A 23,030-nucleotide genomic window follows, 5' to 3' on the forward strand; every position below is an offset into this window, starting at 1 on the left:
CCATTTTAAAACTACACCTCCCCACCAAAGAAAAAATTCTTTTAACATTTTGAACCAAATATATCTGGTATTATTTGTGTGTATTTGATTAAATAAATAAAATACCATTAAATACTACTAATGCAACGAAGAAAACCTCCAGCCGCAACGTGTGAACACGGAATGCTCGCTGGCCCTCCTTGCCAGCCTGAACTAGTTTTAATATAATGTCCTTCAGTCAAGTAAAATAAAATCTTTTGGATTGTTATTCAGGTAAAAACTATTTATCTTGTTACTGGAGGCTGCATGCGACAGTTTAACCTCTATAACGTATGTAGTTTTTTTTTCCAAGTAACTAGCGCACAATATAAAAATGACTTCAAAATTCTTAAAATAATTATAAATTAGCTATGAAATAGGTTTCCATAAAGAAATGATCAGTGATGTCACAAACTTGCAATATTAATTATAATAAAGAAATTGTATTTTTTTTGGTGAAAATTTACAATTTTATACATCACAAACGTAACAGAGTGATTTTCACTGGATTGCCCGCCCTGGGCAGTGTGTCGTGAAACTCAACGGCACACCTATGTTGTGTAGTCCATCACGAAGTCGTAGCTGTCGCCTTTGGCCAGCGACAAACTCTCCAGCGTCCCTGCCAACTGCGTCTCTTGGCGAACTGCAACGCACACATTTGCAGACTAAGTTCATGTGATTACAGTTTAGCTTCTTCTACATGATTTAACTCGCACTTCCATATTATACAGTGTCTTGTGTATTTGTACTCTGGTGTAACCTATACAACACTAATTAGTAATTATAGCTTCAGTGTTATTTGTGTTTGTATGTCGCTGTTTTATGAAATCCTGTCTGTACTAACACAGTATTTATCCATGCATGGGCCACACTTTTTATGCAAATCTTTTGTTTTATAAAAAAAAGTATAAAACCCTTATTCAAGTTGTTCACTTTAGGTAAAAAAAAAAATAAGATTTTAAAATTGCAATGTGTGGTTGAATATGTACTTAAATAATTAGCTGGTGTTTGTTCTTAATAAATTTAACATCATTAGTAAGTATAAATTGTTTCCCTCCCTCTCTCATCGTTGTGAATGTCAGTGAAGTGGCACTACACAATCTTCATGTGTCTAGCTCGATGAGTACTATATGGTCCAACATTTGTATTCCATGAGATTTCTCATGCTGTCAAAACTGCAACCAATTGTTGGTGTTTCAAAATGCAGAAAATAAAATATAGAATAATACAATAGACGAGAACACAAACACAGGTATAAAAATAGTATTATTTTCCATTGTCTTTTTGTTATGTAACTCCATTAAGGAGAGGAGGACGGGAAATGGATACAGGGCTACCACCTCACTTCTCCTTCAGTAATAAAGGATTCAACAGAAAGCCGACAAAGGACGGAGGGTCAACATCTGTGCCGTACATCTCAAGCACCAATAAGCTAAGAAGCAGAACACAAAGACTTCACTTGTGTCTATGAAACTCTACTGAAGACATATGGTGCAACCCATATTTGAGAGCAAACCTTTACTGTGAAAATGTTAAGATTTTCATACCTAAAATTATACATGCTAACGCTAACCATACACAGGCGGCAACATTTCTGTAGGTAAATGTGATATGTATTGCATCCTGAAAGAAAATACATACAAAACGAAAACCCACCTTTCTTTGCTTTTTCTTTCTTAATTTTTTTGAGTTCTAGTTTCTTAAGTTGGTTCAGTTTTTGATTTCCTTCCAAAGACATCAGCGCCTCCATCTTCTTGTCTTTCTCGACTCCCTTTACTTTGTTTTTCCTCCACCTTTGCTTCTTTTTCTTCTCGCTTACAGTTGCGTCCACCTCGACGCTGTCCGGAATCTGGACATTGAATATATTTGTATTAGTAGTTTATTGTCCAAGAATGGAAGAGTGCAAAATATACATTATTCAGATGTGTCCAAGTTTTGCAATAATTCCTTAATGTAAGAGTCTGAACTTTAATTACTAAAAAGTTAAAATAATTACTCTTTTTTTTTAAAAAAAATAAAAATGTAACACAGTAGTATAAACAAGTAACATCATAAATGAATATAAATTTTTTTTTAATACAATGTAAATAATTTTGAAGTCTAATAGATGTCATTTTTAGCCTTGGTGTATTACCATACAGAATACAAGTACAGTGAAACCTCTTTAATACAAACCTGAAGGGACCTAAAATTTTGCAGTTTGTATTAACGAGGTTTATATTAACAGGTGCATATGCTCACATTAATAATAATCGACAAAATCAAGTATTGATTTTTTACTCGAAAATTAGTAAAATAAGAGAATTAAAGAGGCTTGAAAAATTCATTGATTTTTTTCTGCACTTTTTTAGTTGCATAAATGTCCTTTACTGCACTGCAAAGTTTGTCGAAGGAAGACAAGACATCAGTGTCTACATCACAAGCAGCCAGAACATTTTCCAAGACAATTAATGCTGAAGTGGACTTCACTATAAGAATTTTTAAAAAATATTTCAACCTCAAAATTAGTGTCAGAAATATATCAGTTACTTGTCATTAAAGTTAAATCAGTTGAAAAATAAATAAAAATGGAAGTATTTTACTTAATTCAATTTACTCTTGCAAAAAAAAAAGCATACGCACAATAAATCTACATGGAAATTAAAGTCTTTTTCAATATCCTGAAGTCTGAAATATGTTTACTCATGTCATCAAATGTAGAGCTGTACTGAAGAAGCCGATTTTGCCAATATTTAGTTGAATCGGCATTTCTGCCGACTTCCGATACGCTTGTTAATTTTCGGCCGATATTACTGAAAAACGAGAGAGACTGCCATAACCTAAAAATCCATGATTACCCTTTTCGCTTTTCGTAGTAGTACTGCATTTTTTCAGATCGCATTATTTCCTCGCAACATGTTCCAAACGTACATATAAAAAATTAACATCCTATTTTTCAATAATGTTCTTTATTTTTAATATGTCATAAATAAATACATTACCGTCACGGTAAATATACATCTCGGTTGTTACGGTAACTGTAGTGCAAATGTGGTAGCTATCGTGCTTCTGTAGTAATTATGGTATCGACAAAGAATCTTTAGTTCTTTTATGGTAAATATCTTAGGATAACAATTGGGTTTGTACTGTAGTTATGGTACATCATTTAATTTCTTCGTAAGTTGTTGTTCATTTGTCTTTTCTTCATATTTACGTGCTCCATTACTTGGCTGCAGATTTAAGTTGATTTTTACTACTGTACTATCGTTACTGTTTTTATGACGGTTTCTTTCTAAGAAATGGTTATTTCTGCAAAATCTTTATGGTTAAACGATCATCTATTATAATTTATAGTGACGGGACCACATATTTTGTACGATCAATGCGGACAAAACGATAATTCGAACATCGGTACAAGCGGACTTTTTTAACCTTAGTTGTATGGCAATTTTGCCGGGACCGTAGAAAGTATACGATAAACACGGACAATCGATACATGCGAGTTCGATAGATAGAGGTTTGACTGTAGACCATTTACCGTACAAATTATTTGCCGTTAACAGAATTATAGTGAAGCTGCGTGCACGTGATTATAGTGTGCGATTCTTGTTCTAAAATTTCATTCGGTTTATCCGATAATAAAACAATAGTACACTACGTGAGCGGACGTGAGGTTACTTCATAATACATAATAACGAATATTTCGTATTAACCGTATTGATTGACATTAAATATGCTATCCCAGTCTGAAGGGGAATTAAAAATGTTCGAATAAACGCGAACTTTGAAATAACCGGTATTTTATTAACGAGGTTTCACTGTAGTAAAAAACATTCAAAGAAAAAGTTACTGAGTAGCTAGGCCAAAATTATTTATACAGCATCATTGGCTGGTTTTGTAACTTAATTCGAAATAAACTAGACATGACTGATCATTTTTTATTAAATGTGATCTAAAAAATTCTTGAATGCCATTTCAACTATGTTAATTAGCTAAACAAATTAAAAAGTTAAAGTAAAGGCAAATAAATTTTCTCAGTGGTATTTGGTATCAAGTTATACCTTACTGAAAACTCAGTACTAGTAACAAATTAGTGTTTGGTTATATTTCATGTGAATTGTGAATTTAATAAATTAAAAAAATAATTTTCATTTAATATATAATTCAAAAACATGTTTAAAAAATGTGTTAAGTATTATTTGAAATAGGCTACCTGTTGGAGTTTTCAGAACATAAGTTGCATGTTTATATGTGTTCATAATACAAGGATTCTAAATATAATACAGGATTACCACCTCAGAGTAGTGATGGGTCAATTCCGATTCGGATTCCACCATAATCGCGGGATTCAGAATACAATGGTTTTGGAATCGACCATTACTGATTCCTGCATTGTTTTTGTAAGTTTGCAAAATACATCTCCTACGCAACATAAGAAAATATTAAAATGTATGCAAATTTAATTTTTAAACTACATAATAAAATCTTTTTTACGGACTGAGATTTACGAATTTCGGTGAATAATGTATTTATTTACTTACATCGCCATTTTCCCCACAGTACAAACACAGCATCTACTTTCCCACTTTAAGCGAAAGCATTTTTCGGAAATTAAGTTGCAGCAGCACTGCATTTAATAGTAAACCTTCAAATAAAATTAGAAAAAACCATCAATGTTTAAAGAAAATAATGTAAATTTTATTTACCAACCGTTAACTATTTGATCATGGCAGCTACGTTTGCCATTGTAAACAACCTAATTTTTTGTTTGTGCTACCTGCCATGGTAAACCATACGGCAATGAACCAAATCTTTGGTGAACGTGAAAATTAAGATGTTTCGCATCTCTGCAATTTAAACTTTAAAGAATTATAAATAAAATAATTTTTTTAACTAGATTTTACTAAAATTCACGGTGGATTACTGCTACCATATTAAAATAAGTTTAAAATAGGGATGGGACGAATCCACATTTTGGTCGAATCCGAATCCTTGTTCGAATCCTCAGTGTTTGTCATCGAATCTCGAATCCCAGTCCCACACTAAATTTCACGTTATTAAAAAAAAATCACATGTGTATTTATAAAATTATAAAATAAGTGAATAGTGTATACACCTGATATAAAATAGACAAATAACCTCAAAAACCACACACGTAAGTTTTCATCCGTCTAATTCTCTGTTACATTAATCCTTCCTATGTTTTCAATAAAATACGTTTGTATAACAGACACCATTTAAAAAAAATTAAGTTTTTTTTCTGCAATGTTATATTATTGAAGGTTGGAAATGATCGAGTAGTTATGCTAATTGACAAAATGCAGCGTAGTTTATCTTATGTTTGTGCTATTTCCGTTACCTTTATAATATTATTTAGGTATACAATTTTCTAGAGCTGGACGAACCTCAGTTCTCTAGTTTCGAACTGAATCGAACCATAGCAAAAATATTTCGAACCGAGACGAACAAAACCTCATACAGAAATAATTGTTTGGAATTAAAATGAACCGACCACCAGCATTTTGGTCTTTAACTGAATGGTGAGAAAGAAAAGTTCTCCAGCCATATGTAAAATTAAAACATATGGCTTAGCTTTATTAAATTGCAAAACATTTTATAAGTTAAGTTTATGCAATAAATAATGAAGGAAAGAAAACAGTTTAGAGAAAATCATTTTGCATTTAATTTCTTTATATATACTTTTAATTCATGAAGAAGTTCCATCTAAATTTCAAAAAGACTAGGTATCTTCCTTTTTCAGTGTACACTAACCTTCATTAAAAAAATATATTATTATAAAGATGACGAACATTCAGCATAAGGCCACATAACATTTTTAATAAGTAACACTTTTTAATTGGACATTAAAAAAAAGTCGAATGTGAATTAAGTTACCTATCTACATTACAAAACCCGCTGACTGCAGTTGCTGTTTTCTTGGAAGAATGCTGCTCGTCAGAAGAAACTTTAGACATTTTTTGGGGTGGTTCTGGGTCATCTGGGTCGTCATTATCTTTTCTCCATTTAGAAAACTTCAACGACGTAAGCCTGCTCATCGCAAATCACCTCAAGAATAATAATTTTGTTAACGTAACGTAAGAAGTGTGGTTATAGAAATTTGCGTCGGAAAAAACAAAACACGAGAAATAATGATGGCTGCCGCAACTACGCTAGTCAACTTAGTACCGTACTGTAAAATTTACTGGACCAGTACTTTTAATACACAAGATTAAATTAATATTTTCAGTACCTGACTGTTATAACCAAAAAGGCCAAAGAAAATAAATACATCCCAGTAATTTAAAATAGGTACGTAATTTACGTAATCATTTCCTACCGCATTTGTCTTGTGTTAACTTGATCACGTTAGTTTTGCCGAAATACGAGAGTTCTCGTACATGCGCTTTAGTTTAACGTATGGGTTACGCAATCTTTGGTGATTTTACAACACTTCTCGTACACGCACTATAGTTAAAGGTATAATATACAATACCTTTGGCATTTGTACGATAGTTTATATTACGTAGTACGAGAAATGCATACAAAAATCTCTAAAGTAAATAAAAAACAAAGCGCGCCTATATGAAAAAAATTCTATGCGAGTTATGCGACAATTAATAATTTTTTTTGTCTGCACTTGAAACTGTTGAAGCGTAGATTATGCGATAAAAGTAGGATTATTACATGTAATGGAATTTTGTTGTGCTGTTTTGTGAATGGTCTCAAATGGGGGTTAGAAAATTAGAAAAACGTAATTTTTTTTAAACGAACGTTCGGTTTTTCGAATATATTTTATGAGGTTTCGAACCGAACCGAACGTAAGGGTTCGGTTCGGTTCTAAATTTTCGAACTTCGCCCAGCACTACAATTTTCAATTACTACCTAAAACTCTTAAAAACCCACCTCGAATCCTACCTCGAATCCCACCTCGGATCCTACGAATCCTCGAATCCATAGGATTCGGTATATTCGACGAATCCAAGATTCGAAAATCCCATCCCTAGTTTAAAAGCAACATAACCAAATTGCTGTAAATCGGCATTCTTGTGCGTGTTTAGCGATGCTCGTTTTACATTAGAAATATGTTGGAAAGGCAGTTGGCAAAGCTGAATTTCCAAACATTTCTGCTGAAACGTTCGTAAATGTTTATTACTAAACATAAACAATCTTTTGAAAGTAGTTGTGTTAGTTCAACAGAATTGTTTCCGAAAAGTTTCTGAAATGAATTAAATGTTAACATGCAATGATTATTTAAAGAGTTTAAATATTTTGTGTAAGAAAAATCTCACCATAAAATGTGGAAATTTTGAGATGCTTAAACATGCACAGATCTTTCTTACTCAAGAACAGAATATTTATTTTCTCTTTACGGTTGTGAAGAACTGCAAGACTGGATGGATTTATTCTTTTTACCAAGTGAGATAATTAAGTTCTAGTTAATATATTAATTAGTGTGGTGCATATTTGTTTCCATCATAATGATATACCGTATTTTTGCGTGTATAGGCCGCGCGCGTGTACAGGCCGCACCATAGATTTAAAAATAAAAAAATGGAAAAATAAAAAACTCGTGTACAGGCCGCACGAGGAATTTTAAGCGCCGGAGTGTTCATTATCGCCATCGGTAATAGGTGGCAACTGCGCGCTCCCATGAAGCGACTGTAGGCCGCACGTACTCTTGGCAATGCTGCAGTTACATGTGTTGTGCAGCACGACCTTGACACGTGACCTTGCTAGCTAGTCGCCTAGCCTGCGCCATATTGATCAGCCTGTTGCTTCAGATCATCACATGCGCGCGCTGCCTACAACCTTTCTCGGTCAAAACAAGTTCTTACACGTGAAAATGGGTAAAGTACGTGCAATGTACAGCGCTAAATTTAAACTACAAGTAGTTAGTTACGCGTTAGAACACGGAAAAAGGGCAGCTGTTGTTATTTAAAGTCAAGTGTGCGTGCGCATGTTTTATTGTCGCTGATGTAAATAGTTAGAGGTATAAGTGTTTGTCTTTTTAGTTCTTTATAAATTTTATATTTTCGTGGTCACTTGTGTCTGTTTACTTTGCTTATGGTGGGAATACGGAAATATTTGTTTACTTTGCACAAGGGCGGGAACATTGAAATGTTGCAACATTGCGAGGGCATTTTGCCGACGTATTTTGTCGAACCGTCGCCAAGTTCAATAATAAAAGTAAAATTTAATGCATACAGTTAATTTTCAAACGTTAAATGCTGTTTTATGCTGGTATCGGGCCTTTGGTGCTACTTTATTGTCATAGAAAATTGTTTCCTAGGTTAAAAAAAAAGTAAATAAATAAGTTGCGTGTATAGGCCACACCCTAACTTTTTATCTAAAATTTAAGTAAAAAATGTGCGGCCTATACACGCAAAAATACGGTAATAAAGTTTTATACTTACATTTCCCTCCTTTTATTTTTTTTTTGGCCCTGTGCCCTTGAAATTGTAAAAACTAGGTTATATTGTCATTTTATTTGGATCATTATTTAGTTGTGCTTGAAAATAAAATTCTTAACCTAACCGTACAAACCCACTTTTTTACAATAACTAAATTGAGTTGATAATGTAAGGTATCTAAAGTTGGTTAAGTTATAACATTATCTACAATTTATGTCATAAGACATCTTTAATTATTGGCAGTGTATGAACACGTGTTTCGTCTAACTATATGCAAGGTTAAAAGGCCAAATTGTTCTATAAATTCAAGGTAGCGTAACTTGAGGGTAATGAAAATGCTTTTTAACATTATATAAGCTGTATATAATGTTAATTTATGCACAAAAAATGAAACACAATGCAATTACATTTTTAAAATCATAAACAACCTTTTTTTCTGAGTATATTACTCTGTTGAACATTGTCAGATAAAAATTAGGGAATCTGAATCGGATTCAAAGAATCGACCCTTTAATTTAAGAATTGAAAATGGAATCGGAATCGGTATATTTTAGGAATCTGCCCAACACTACCTCAGAGCATCAAAAGCCATAAAGTATAAATGTTCCCACCATTTAAATAGCGGTGGAGCAGAAGGGCATTGATTAAATGATTTCAACCTCCAGTGGTAATAACATTTCAAGAAATACCCCAGCATTACCCAGAAATGCAAAAAAAAAAAATGTTTAAGAAACAGTTTTGCCACAGAATTATTCAGGACCGTAAGAGTAATCGAACGAGCATCAACTGACTATTTTGGTGGGGCCGCCGACGTGAAGGACCTCGCGCGCGGTGAACATCTCCCCGGCGGACACCTCCAGCATCCTGCTCTCGGCGTTGGGCTGCTGCGCTTTCAGGGACCCCAGCATCTCCGTCTCCATCGCTTCGAAGGACGCGACGTCGAACTCCGCGGCCGCCTCGCCGACGATGGCAGCGCTGATGTGCACCTCGCTGTCGTCCTCGGGGGGAACCGTGTAGTACTTTATCTTCCCTCTGCAACCGACGACACTTGCTGCTTGCACCCTGCACTGTTCTTACCGCCTGCACAGGAGGCACTATCGCCCTTTCTCCGAAAACCAACGAGGTGCATGTGGTAATGTGTAGAACAGTAGTTGAGCAGACTTGTACACTCTTTGGTGTATTTAGGCGGTTGCGCATATCTCTGCTGTTCACAGCTAATGAGTTAATTACTAGCAAACACTAATTTACAACCGTATTTGCATTTTTTAAAGAACTTAAAAAAAAATATATGTATGTGAAGATTTCCACTGCTATGATAGAGTAATTAGCAAATAGTAAGTAATGTCGAAACTAACTTGTTCCAATCCTCAATGAGAGACCTGGCGGCAGCGTGGATGTTGGGGACGCCACTCTTCTTGAACTGCCCCATCCTCCGGGCCCGGAACGCCAGGAACTCCTCATGCGTCGAGAAGTTGGGCAGGTCGTACAGCTCCATCAGCTGCGACACACGGCAACGCGGTGGTGCACACTCCCCCCCACACTCCTGGGACCTCCGAGGTGCAATGTCAACGACAAGCACGGAAGTATTGTACAGCAACGCAGGAATAAAACCAATCAGCACAACCAACATTGTTTACCAAATACAGTAACAAGTGATAAAAGTCACAGACTGCCAAACTATTACTGTATTTGTCTAAACAAGAGATGTATTAAAACATCTCAAAAGTACATTTTTTTTTAAACACAAACATTTCTTTTTTCTCGTTGTTTGGACTTGTAAATATTGTGTGTTAATTTTAGGGATGTGCGAATCCTTGATTTTCAGTTCGGTTCAAATCCGATTCGAATCCCTGGCAATATTAGAGATATGAATCCGATTCAAAATATTAAGCACAGAATAATTAAAAATAACTGATTAATTTAAAAATAATGTGTGTTCTCTTTTTTCTAAGTGTAACTACTGGAAATTAATTATTACACTGAAATGGAAATGTTTATAATTATGTAAACTTAATTAATAATAAACACTTTAAAATATGAAATCCAAAACTTATTCCATTCTCCAACTCAATCGTAATAAACTGCATGCCACAGGGAAATCTCAGTTATATAAACGTTTCAGCAAACGAAACCATTTTTTCTCCAATAAATAGCCAAGACGTATTTTTCTTGTAGGTATGTAATTGTTTTTAGTTTATAGTTTGCAATACGATGAAATTCGTAACTATAGTTTAAGCTCTCGAAATCTCGAAATTCTTTTAATGTCACTGTGTTAATTATTTAATTTACATATCTTTCTTTGATACATCATATTATAAATACTTACGTAATAGTAGCTTATTTTATTTTTCACTGCTAGAATTTTTGAGCTGTATTAAATTAATTTACAACTTTTGTGAATATTCATAATACTGTTCAAATCCATGTACGTACAACGATTCCGGGTTCGGGTAATTGTGGATTCGAATCGTACCAAAAAATATCGGGTACTCGCACATTTTTTTTAAAAATTTAATTATAGTATAATTATAGTTAATTTAGTGTATAGTGTTAGAAACATCTGAATTTTGAACTTCCCGCGCTGCTTGCTAGCAGCGCCAAGTTTTTCAAGTTGGCTGCCTGCCAAGGCAGGTAGCCCTGCAGCTTCCGGCAACGAAGCAACAGTTGTTCAGCCATCATGGCGGTAAATTGTACTATCAGGGTGGTCACTCTTCTAGGATAATAAAATTCCTGTTTTTTTTAAGAAATCCTGACTATTTCCCGTATTTCCCGTATTTCCCGGTTGACTGGCCACCCTGACTATCGTGCACGCTTGCTGCCAATCGAGTTGTTCGCGAGTGAATCGTTATTAATTGTTTCGTTTTATATAAATTTTACAGTCTCTTACGTCTCTAGACAAAACACTCGTGTTGCTCTGATAGCTGAAACTGGTATCACACATCGGCAGGTATTCAGCTCTTGACCGATCTAAAAGTATTGACACAAGTGTTTATGGTATTGGGGGAAAATAATACCTGTGCAGATTTGTTTTTCAAATATTTCCTTTGTTTGCTTGTTGATTGTTACAGAACACAGATCCTCTTTGCTGCCAGATAATATTAGTATAATCATATTTTTTAGGGCAAATAATAATAATAGGTTTCTAATAGTTAACTATGAGTAAACAAGAGGATGTTTACCTAACAAATATATAAACAGTGTTTCAAAGAGCTTGCTTTAATTTAAATTTATTTATCTTAGATTTAATAATAAAAAACAAAAATATGTTCAACCCGCTTATTTATAAAGTGTAGCCAACTAGCAATTAATCATAAATGTTAGTTGCAGTATCAGTAGGGGTAGGAAAGTCTATGAACCACTAAATATCCTGGAATAAATTGAAATCCAATTTATTTTCCTTTATACACAAATTGTTTTAACAAACCGCTTTATTTGTGAAATACAGTAGAACCTCACATATCCGACCATGACGGGACCGGGCCATGGTCGGAACGGCCAAAAGGTCGGATATCCGTAGGAGCAAAAAAAAAAAACGCCTTTCCCAGCTATACAGTATGTACAGTAATACAACTTTATTTGTAAAAATGTTGCTGTATAAGCTTACATTTCAAACATTTACTTTGTTAAATTATAAAGGAGACGATAAATACAATGTAAGCATACCTTATTTAAAGAATTCAGTAATGTATTTTTGTTTCAGTTTTGCCAAATCTTGATTTTGCGGAAGTGTCCCTCCATTTTTCTACCCACAATACATTACGTTACGTTTAAAAAAAACACAGAACAGTACAAGATTACAGTAAGAGCACATTCTGCACCAACAATCACGGCTGAACTGACAGTTTGCGACACGAAGACATGTAGATGCGTCACTTTTTCAAGTCTGAACAGGCTCGCCAACCACGGAGACTAGGTCGGATATCCGGAGGAGTCGGTTGTGGGAAGGTCGGATATGAGGGGTTCTACTGTAGTGATGAAATCAGCTCATATTTAAGTTTAAAAACTTAACTACTTAACTTTTTGGATATTGATGGCAGCAACGTAAACTGTAATTAACTTCATCAATTTCACAAAATCATTTCATGCAAATTTCTTCTTGATTTATTTATTTTATTTTTCATCCGTAACATTGATTTCGTCATAAACAAATACGGAAAGAGGGCTACTACTGCATCACATGGTGGTAGGGCAATTGTAACTATTGATTTTATGTAATTATCACATTCTCTTCCTTTGCTGTACATAATAAAAAAAGTGGCAATGTTTGACTGTTGAAGTTCTATGATCATAGACATACTACTTGTACACATGATGAAATAAATAAAAATACCTATATAAATGTTTGTTTCAATTTCAAACATAAAAAATTGTACCTTGTTTTCAAACGTAAACATGATTTTTTCCGCTGTCATTTCGCAAGACAGTGAAATAACTTTGATTACTTGTATCTTTAAAATGCTGAGCTATATTTTTATGCAATCACAATTTGTTTTGAGTTAAGTGCTGTAAATAGCGAGTTTGTGATCACTTGCATTAATATACACCTATCCCTCACGTAGCACGTCTTCAGATTGCACGGATTCATTTAGCGCGATGTTAATTTTACTGCCCCAGTCTTGAATAGCACGTCTGTAAATTTCAGTTAGCGCAAAATCTCCACAGGAAAGAAAAAAGAAAAAGAAAAAAAAAGTCGGGCACGACGCCACAAAGTCTGTTTCAACTTCTGTAAACAACAGGTGTGCCGTGGGATACAGTTAGCCAAACAAGGGGGGAAGAGATGCATGTGCAGGTCTGTCTACGCTATAGGCTGATGTACAAACATCAGCTATGGCAAGTTAAATTGCGGCTATGGAGTGTAAAGGACCAAATTTTTTTACGTGCGCGTATGCCGCCGTGCTGTACCGTTGTCGCCTGGCCACAGACCGGGCCGTGAACTCAGTCTAGCCAGTGGCAAGGAATTCACTCAAACAAAAGCAACGTCTGCCCATTCAGTTGCTGGTAACTGTACGTGCTCGATCACTCATAATGCAACGTGTTCAAGTATTTGAGACAAAACTAAAAGTATTACGGCACGCAGATTGACATGATGGCCACGCTTATGTTGGTCGCACTTTAGTTTTAAGCAAGTAAACTGTGCGCACAATTTTCTTTTAAAGACGTCTTTAAACGTTATAACATTTATCTGTTAGTCTGCATCGCCGCGGTGTACCATTTATAAAAATGTAGCCAGCGCTAGTTGGCATCATTCATGTTTGGCTATGTTGCTTCACGTATAAAGCCCGCACACGTAGTTGAATATCGATTGCAGCGATCTTGCCGATTGCATGCAACACGCGCTCTCTGTCTTGTGCCAAGTTTACTACATTTGATAGCCCGCATTCTTTCGTGGTGAGAGTGACTACGACGATAGTTATGAGTTAGTTCAGGCTCACATTCAGGTCACAGATTTTGTTTTTCTAATTAGATTTGAAGAAATGTTTTTCTTGCATGCCTTATTAATTTAAATTGTTTGGCAGAGTGATTTTTAATACTCTATTTTTTTTAATAAACGTACTTTTCTATGAATGGGTTATGTTTTTATGAATAACTTATACCTAACAACAATTTTTTTCGCATAAAAATCGCACCCCTACTTTTGAAACATGATCTTATTATAAATTGTGCGACGATTATGCGATAAGACATGGTAAGCACTTTAATTTTTGAAAAGTTAAAATGTAATTATCCGGACAGTAATATCAGTTTCACTGTCAGTAAAGGATGGTTTGGAAAGGTACGAGACGTGAGTTGAAGGTCACACCCGGGCGGGCAAGTCAGCCAGCCGACTGACGATAGAGTACATAACCACGTATCTCCTGTTACGCGGTGTAGTATTTGTCAAGCAAACTGTGATAGGATGGGTATAAAGTAGTGATGGGATTTTCGATACTTCGATACCTTCGATACTTGACGTTATCGCAAAGTATCGAGTATTGAAACTGTAAGTTCGATACATTTTTTCGATACCGGAATGCTTGTTCATTTGTATTGAATTAAGTTTTGAGTCGCCATCGTACAAAATACAACTACAGTAGAACCTCGATGATACATTCCCGTTTCATACATTTTCCCGTGTCATACGCCGATTAATTTTGGTCCTGCCGAAAGTATTATTATATTTGTATAAATGGTTTACTTTCCCGGAACATACACTTATAAAATAATTAATTTCCCGTTTCATACGATTTTACGAAGCGGAAAAGTCCTAAAATTCACAAATTTTTTTGTTAGATATATTCCTCCTGATAAATTACATTTTAATAAATACTTTTATTTTGAAAAACGTTCATTGTTTACCTTTGCAAACGTAAGAAAATAACTTTATAGCACCATAGATATGGATAGTATCAAGAAGACTGTGCACTTCGCTAGTAGCATCTATGGCCAGCACCAAGCGAGACTAGTGGCGCAAACTAGCAATGATTATGAAAATGGTGCACGCGCTTTACCAAGGCACGGATCTCATATTTTGTGCATTCATTTATCTTTGAACTGAATATACCCGTTTGTTATTGTTTTCTTGGGATTGTTTTGTATTTTACGTTTCTCAAGTTAAAATGTTATTGAAAATTGTTATGTTGCATAAAGTTGTTTGTAAAATGAAACAAACAAGCAAAAATTTCTGATTTTCTATTTATAATAGCCTAATTTTTATATTTCTTTTTTAGGCTTGGTGACTTTAACCCCCCCCCCCCCCCCCCCCCCAACAAAGAAAGGACTTCAAACATTTTGTAAGGCCACTGTTTCTCATGTCAGCTTTACTTGATTATGGACTGTATTTTACATTTCTGGTGGTTTTTTTTATATGTATATATAATGATGAATTCATATCTTTCATTAATATAATGCAATTATTTACACATTATGTATTTAAGTTTAATCTGACTTAATGCTGGTATGATAGATTGAATTTATATGGTTAAAAACTAATTTATGTTATTTGTAATAATTGTTACTTAATGGGAAAATATTTTTCCCTGGAGTATCGAAAGTATCGAACTGAAAAAACAATACAGAATCAAGTATCGAAAGTGAGGTATCGTCCCACCTCTAGTATAAAGATTAATGGTGTGACATATTTATCGTTGAGTGTTATTCTACGGATTTATATTACTTAAAGTATATTTTCCTAGACAATTTCGGAACACATTAATTAAATTAGCCTTGCTATTTATGGAAACTAATGCTTCAGAATGCGTGATTTTGAATAACACAAGCATTTTTAGGAACGAATTAGTCGTACTAAGTGAGGGATAGGTGTACTAAAGTTAAAGTGCTTCTAAAAATATTTTAACCTTATCACAACATAGCCATACGAGGTTCATCAAACAAGAATTGGGATATTCCCATACATCACGAAAAAAATTTTTTTTAATGAATGAATGTAAAATCTTTGCCAAAAGTGACAAAATATTTGTGAAAAGTTTTCATTGTAATGCAGTGAAAGTTGACAGGTTTCACACACGCAACTAGTGACACAGCGTTGCCGCTTGGCCCGGCCGTTATCACACACCTGCTCCTTGTTCGCTCTCTGCAGTATCGCGGTGGCCGGTGTTATCAGGTCCACGATAGCGCCCACCCTCACAGCGTTCTTCAGGACGACCGTGCTGTCCCAATCCGAGCTCGCTCGGGCAAACACGACACCCGGGCTGTCCAGGAGCTTGATCTTCGAGTCCAGCTGCACGACTTGCATGTTCCTGCAGCACACAGGCCGTGTGCACCCTCTCTCGGCACGCACCTCTCAGCACTGCAGTTCACGAAAGAATAACTGGTCTGGTCACACAGGCACTCTTTTTTAAATCACCAGGGTTTTGGCAAACAGGGAAAAAAATAATTCAGAAAATTTAAAAAGATATTAAAAAAAAAAAAAAGCCTGGAAAACACAGGTACGGTGTAAGTATTTAAGTACAAAACAGTAGCTATTCAGTAATTTTATTTCATACATCTTATAAAAAAAAGCATGCATTTTGATCATAAATTCATGTGCTGCTAGTAATCTGTATCTCATTTTTACTGACAATTGAACGTACGGGATACAAACGAATGTATTAATTTGAAGTGGATTTCGATCTATGATTGGTAGAAATTGGCCGGGGCTTGAAAACTCGAGCAGAGACGAGTGAGTACCTAAAGTTTGACTCTAATCGAATGTCGAGTTCGTTGTACTCGACAGGATGAGACTCGAATCGGATACACACTTGCCATGTACTACGAGGATAAAATCTTGCGATTATCTTGAAGTGCGGATAATTTTATATAACAACACTGTCTGAAAAACGTAAAAAATCTGCTATTAATGTTTCAAAGCACTGATTAAGATGCCATTTTGAAATAGCTTGCAATACATAATAGATTTATAATACAGCTAACAAACTACGAAAAATGTACACTTATTTCTACTACAACAGCAATCGATAGTATTGCTGTTTGGACCACAAAAATACAAAAATAAAATATTTAAAATTTGTAATGTGTACTTTTTCTACTTCTAACTACCAAGGCAAGCAATAGTATTGCTGTTGAGCACTCACTAAAGTGATACAAAATTTATCTTCATATCTTTGACTGACAAGTCAAAATGACGTCCTGCTTTATTTTTGCCTGCAATTTATGTTATACGTATTTTACATGTAGTAAAATATATTTTTAAAACAAATGCTTAAGTTTGATGATTGAAAATACCTAAGTATTGTCTTTTCAACAGTAAAGACATTGAGTCGAGTTGAGTTTTAAGTACTCAACTCGAGCCTAATATTAGAGCTCGAAAAATTTGTGTACATCACTGTTTGATCTAGGGATATAATAAAACACTCACGAAACATAACTAATACAAACCTGCAGTAATCTAGGATTATATACCTAATGCCTAGTAATTGTGAAGCTCGTACTATGCAGTTCAGTAGGAAACCAGAAAATAGCAGGAGAAAAAAATGATGCAGAGTTAATTTTCCGGTTGAAATTAATACAAATACTTTATTATTATTATTCTATTTGAATATTCGCACAGGTCTACAGGTTACTCTTCCAAAGCCCAATCAAAAATAATTGTCAATTCTTGTTCTTAATAATTCAAACTGTAGTGATAAGCATAGCACAACTTCAGGATTCTATTTTTTTTTTAATTATCAAGTAAAAAAACCAAAAATAAATTTTGGATTTAAAAAAACCGTATTGCAAGCTTTCAACCTTTGAAAAAGATGTAATGTACACTAAGAAACAAGAGTAAATACGAGTCTAGTCAAAATTTCACAGTATGTTAAAAATATACGATTGCTAAACAAAACACAAAACATAAATTTGGTATGCCATAAGACCTCCACCAACAGCACTGCACTTCATGCATAACTGAAATAAGGCCAGTTTGCTCCTGTTTACGTAAAACCCAAATACAACACCGCAAAGCTAAATATTGCCCATGTGCAATGATAATACCGTATACATAAACCCACGCACCACCTGCCCCCGGGTAAGACCCGCACCCTTATTTTTAGAATGCCATGGTGGGAAAAAATGTTTTTATTGGAAATCTGCATGGAAAAAAAAATAATTTAGTCGTGATTTATTTTCCTTTCAAACAGTAACAAATCGTAAAGAATTACCAAAAAAAGTACTATGCTACTCATTACAGCCTCAGCATTTGCGTTAAAAGTGTACAGAAGGCAGGCAACTGCAATGTGGCAACATCGCGCGAGTAGAACATGGCATCGGCGCGCGCGAACGATAACATGCCGTGTGTGCGCGTGACCTTACCCAGCTCCCAGCTGTTTACAGCTACAATCTTCCGCGTCCATTATCGTGCGCTGGGCAATGACCTCGTTCAAACAAATAAACGATAACGCACGCGAGTCCTAGCCATGTATAATAAAAACTATTTTTATTACATGCATAATAAAAAACCTTGTGCCTAAATGTGGCATATATTCTACAGCTTCCGCAGCTTTAACACATGCCTCTGAAATGCTGTTACTTTCTCATCGTAGCTTGTCGGTGAAAGCTGGCAGATTGTAGTACGCCGCCTCATGGACAAACCCTTTCTTACCATGAACCTGCGCATCCAGTTCCTACTTGCTTTAAAGCCTTCACCCACGCCAAGTTCACGAGCTATTTACAGCGCCTTTAGCGAACACATTTCCGTGCTTACAGTGGACCTGAATTGCCGTCTGACCTGTATGTAGTCGTAGAGGTTTTCCCTTTATCTCCAGAAACTTTGCTACCGCACCACGGCACGCACGTCTATCGCCACTGGCCGAAAAGTTTGTCTTTACTTTTCCTCCAATCTCTCACACATGATTCGTCAACATATTTTAGCCCAGCAGCACGGTTACCGATTTCTTCCGCTTCACTGATTGTTTTTAATTTTTCCACAACTGTGAAAGAACGCAACTTTTTACGATTAATTACAATACTTGCAGCAAACACACGTGTAAAACCACTGGGTACTTTGCAAATGAGGATAGGACAGTGCGTGGGAGCGCGCGTTTGTAACCAGCGAAGCTGCAGCGTGACAACGCTGTGACGTGAGGAATGTGACCTTGACTGTCTGCCGCTTCGTTCCCATCCTTTTCCCCTACCCCTCTTGTCTATCGCAGCAACCTCCAGTCGCGCCGGCGTTATTTCGTCACCGCGCTAAGCCCAAGACCCGTGTAACACCCACACCCTACTTTTTCGAACCTGATTTTTTAAAAAAAAGGTGCGGGTGGTACGTGGGTTTATACGGTAGCTTACTTGGTGACTCCCGGAGTGGCTCCAACATTGCAGGCTCGACTCCTCTTCAGACTGTTGATGATGCTGCTCTTCCCGACATTCGGCAGACCTGCAGCAATGGACGAACTACAGCCTCCATTTCAGGGTACAAACACTACATTAAGAAAAAGGGGGTTGTCTGTAAAGTCGGTTTACGGACAATAATTTTACGTGATAACGTCATAAGAAAACATTGATAAAAAATTGCATACTTTTTAATTTTCAAATATTATTTACTTAATCATTTGATAGAATGAAAAACTACTTTAAATTTTGCAAATTTAATTTAAATAATTAGTTTAAATATAATCACGAACAATTAGTAAAAAAAGCCTGCCTTAACCTGTTTGATATTATAGAAGATTTTCTCGCACTGTGGTTGGCCGGTTCTTGCACGCTCGGCTCAGGCGGAACGTGACAATTTTTCGTACATGCAGCCGGCTTTCATCGATTTATAAGACGTCACGTCAAAAAGTGGATTGTGCTAAATACAACATTATTGGGACACAGATGACATGTGAAGACATGCTACCCATACCCATTTTTCATTTACTTTAGTTATTAAAACATCCAGAAATGTACACATTGTGTAGGTTCTGCTCTGTTTATGCCAAAAGATCGACTTGGTGCACTGCTTCATATAGTACCTACCATGTTTTTTAATAATTCAACAATAAGTTATTTTAAATTTTTGGTTGAATTTTAAAATGTCGTGAAAATGATCTTGTATATATTTTTGAGATAGTTTCTGAAAACTAAAAATGTTTTATTTTGTAAAAACAATTAGTAATTCAATGGGAGAAAAACTTTGAAAGATTTTTCCTTAATTTCTTGGCATGTTTTCAAATCATTCTGCAAAATTTAAAGTAGTTTTTCATTCTATCAAATGATTAAGTTAGGTACATATAATCATGTGACATTGTAAAATGTGTTGGTAGGTATGTGTAGGTTAGCGACTTTTAAAATACTGTAAAATCTCTAGGAATTCCCAATTTAAAATGTAAATAACAATTTCAGCAACAAACAATTGCAATGAAGAAGCATTTTATATTTGTTTAAATTTTTATTTCTTGTACATTAATTTCATTTTTTGACTCTTAAAACCTAAACTTGGATTTGAAGGGTGGATTCGAGGCACTCTTTTGAGATTCGGATTTGAGAAAATTGGGAATCAATCCATCACTAATTATAAATTATTATGGAGTCACATGAAATTGGATATTATTTAAGATTTTTTTTATATTCTGTAATTGAGACATTGCTGAAACCAGGTATTGAGGAAAGGTAATCGCAAAAACCAACCTTCATTTTCACGAACCAGATTTTATTTATTATTTAAAGTGTATAACATATTTAAAAATAAATAACATTTACTCCCTGCTAAGACTTCTCATATCAGTGGTAAAATATATACAGTAAACTCCCGGTATACCGCGCCCCGATAGATCGCGGAATCGGGTATATCGCGGGTCAAACCATGTCCCCCAATCAGAAATTAATAATAATACTAATAACACAGTAGAACCTCGTTAATTCGTGATGGTCGGGACCGAGATAATCACGGATTACCGAATTTCACGGACTAGCGATTAAAAGCCCGGAAGGTCTTGCCAAGCTTCTCAGACACCGGCGTGCAGCTGGGTTAAGGCCAAGGTCATGTGACGTAACGTCTACCGAGGCTTACTGCGCCTTGGCAGCAGATGGATAAAAAATAGTAAACTCTCAATTTTTCGTGTTAATTGGGACCCGCCGAGGGCCGGATAGTTAAAATCCTGTAAAAAAAAAAAAAGTAATAAACCCGGATAATCCGTTCAAGGTAAGGACCGTCTTCGAATTAGTCTCGGCTTAAAAAAATACGGCACTGCCTAGCCATTAGTTCACGGTCATTTACAACAGCCGAAGAGAGAAAGATAAGATCGTGCTGAACTTGCACACATCAATTTTGGTTATATCTCCCCCCCCCCCCCCCCCCAACTCATTCCACTTCGTCCAGCCGAATGCCAGCCAGACACGTCACTCGCCAGGCGCCTGCCGTGCGTTAGCGGGTGGAAACAAACAAAGGGAGACGGGAAGCAGAAGTCAGGACATCCCCCTCAAGTTTAAAGAGTGACAAATGTGACAGCTGAAAGGGGGCGACACAAAGGGTCCGTACAAACAGTGTTGCAGAGTTTGGCGGCCCACGCGATGGCTTGTAGTGTTTGCCGGCCCACGCGATGGCTTGTAGTGTTTGCCGGCCGCCGGCCCGCGTGATGATAATTTTAAGCGCTGACAATTTTTACTTCTTTTTTTTCTGCACTTTTATATCGTCCCGGATTATCCGATTCCCGAATTAGCGCGTCACGGATTAATGAGTTTCTACTGTAATAATAATTGAATAAATGGTTGACAGCCGATTAGGATAATTTTGCGTTGTAACTCACAAACTAAACATGGGGAAGAAAAAAGCCTAGGCGTAGAAAATGTCCGCAGTGAAATTCTAAACAAGATATCTCCGTACATTATTCCTCTATCTTGTAGGGTTTTCAAATTATGGTCCAATCCAGCCCAGTGTTATTTTCTGAAACACTAGTTCTTAACATTTTTTTTAACCCACAAATAAAGCATCGGACAGGGGACCCGATAAAGCCCACCGTCCAGCGACATTATCCAGCGTGACTCGGCTGGGGATTGATTTTGGATAGGTTTGGTTGACGGCAAGCGCTGGGAGGGGAGAGGCGAGCCGAGAATATGCGACCAAGACACCCGGGTAGATGGGAGGAGTGGCATATAAGCGCCAGTGATGAGAGGGGCGATTAAGCCGAAAGGGGGGAAGTCTGGTGACCTTGAGTAGTTCACTCATTTCCGTCTGCACACTTCTCGTGGTCACGTGTGTTGACAAGCGGAGACATATGAATGTTTTGTTACAACTTGAACCTACAGACGTAATATTTTTCGTTGTATTATACACGTTCATCTCTTTACTTTGGTATAATGTTTTAACATTAAATAGTAAAGTAAATCAGCTAGCGTATTTTTAATCTTTGCCGAGGAATTCCCAGTGGTCCAATACTTACGTGAACCATACTGTACCACTTTTGCCGTGAGGTAGTAAACAAGCCCCGGAAATGTTTATGTGTAGCGGCCTCCCGACCTTTAACCAGAGGCTGGGGAATATAACACTTGCCGATCCGAGCCACACACACTCAGCAACTCGACACAGCGTTTGATGGAATAAGTAAAGATAACGTTTAACAGACTTTTTAATACGGCGCCACTGATTGCGCTAAAATTATTTTGGCGCAATTTTTGTATCCCACATGTGACCATTTATAATTTACTGTAAGCATGGATAACAAAGTTTAACCACTTTACACGATAGGCGATTCTTTATTTTATATTGTACGAATGCTAGAATCGTTTTTCACGTATCTGCTGCATACTTCTGCAAAAGACACGCTATCTGTAAGTACGTAAATCTAGAATTTTTATTTTGTCAATCAAACTCGGTACTTTGCGATTCATATTCGGTTTGAAGTATTACTATGGCCTTTCTATTTAGAAGTCTTTGACCACAGAATCGTGTGTAACCGCACACACTGCACTTACTTTGTTACGGACACTTAGACGAAGCAGATACTGTGGCTGACACCACGAGACTGGCAGCAGCTTGTGTGCCGCACGTGTGTATGGCGGCGTGTGGCGCGCTCGTAGGCCGTGCGACAAACTGTGCGCGGCATGCGGAAAAATATGCAACAACGCGGGTAAAAGTTATGTCCCCCGACAACCGCGTTAAATAGGGAGTGTACTGTATATATTTTTTTAAGATAAGTAGTCTTGTTTTATAAACTAGTGATTAAAATA

At 36.1% G+C, this 23,030-nt stretch overlaps 1 protein-coding gene across 1 annotated transcript in view; it reads right to left on the bottom strand.

Moving 5' to 3' along the window:
* Positions 1–441: 441 nt before the first annotated feature.
* LOC134528442 (guanine nucleotide-binding protein-like 3 homolog) overlaps positions 442–23,030 on the bottom strand; it is a 36,566-nt gene continuing 13,977 nt past the window's right edge. Inside the window, exons 6-11 of the mRNA XM_063362054.1 lie at positions 19,173–19,260; positions 15,961–16,144; positions 9,764–9,906; positions 9,200–9,440; positions 1,675–1,867; positions 442–661 (exon numbers count right to left, since the gene is read on the bottom strand). Coding sequence (XP_063218124.1) covers positions 570–661; positions 1,675–1,867; positions 9,200–9,440; positions 9,764–9,906; positions 15,961–16,144; positions 19,173–19,260 — 941 coding nt within the window. The 3' untranslated portion in view covers positions 442–569. The remainder of the gene's footprint in view (positions 662–1,674; positions 1,868–9,199; positions 9,441–9,763; positions 9,907–15,960; positions 16,145–19,172; positions 19,261–23,030) is intronic.

This window comes from Bacillus rossius, chromosome 1 (genome assembly GCF_032445375.1).
Source record: "Bacillus rossius redtenbacheri isolate Brsri chromosome 1, Brsri_v3, whole genome shotgun sequence".
NCBI classification, from domain to species: Eukaryota; Metazoa; Arthropoda; class Insecta; order Phasmatodea; family Bacillidae; genus Bacillus; species Bacillus rossius.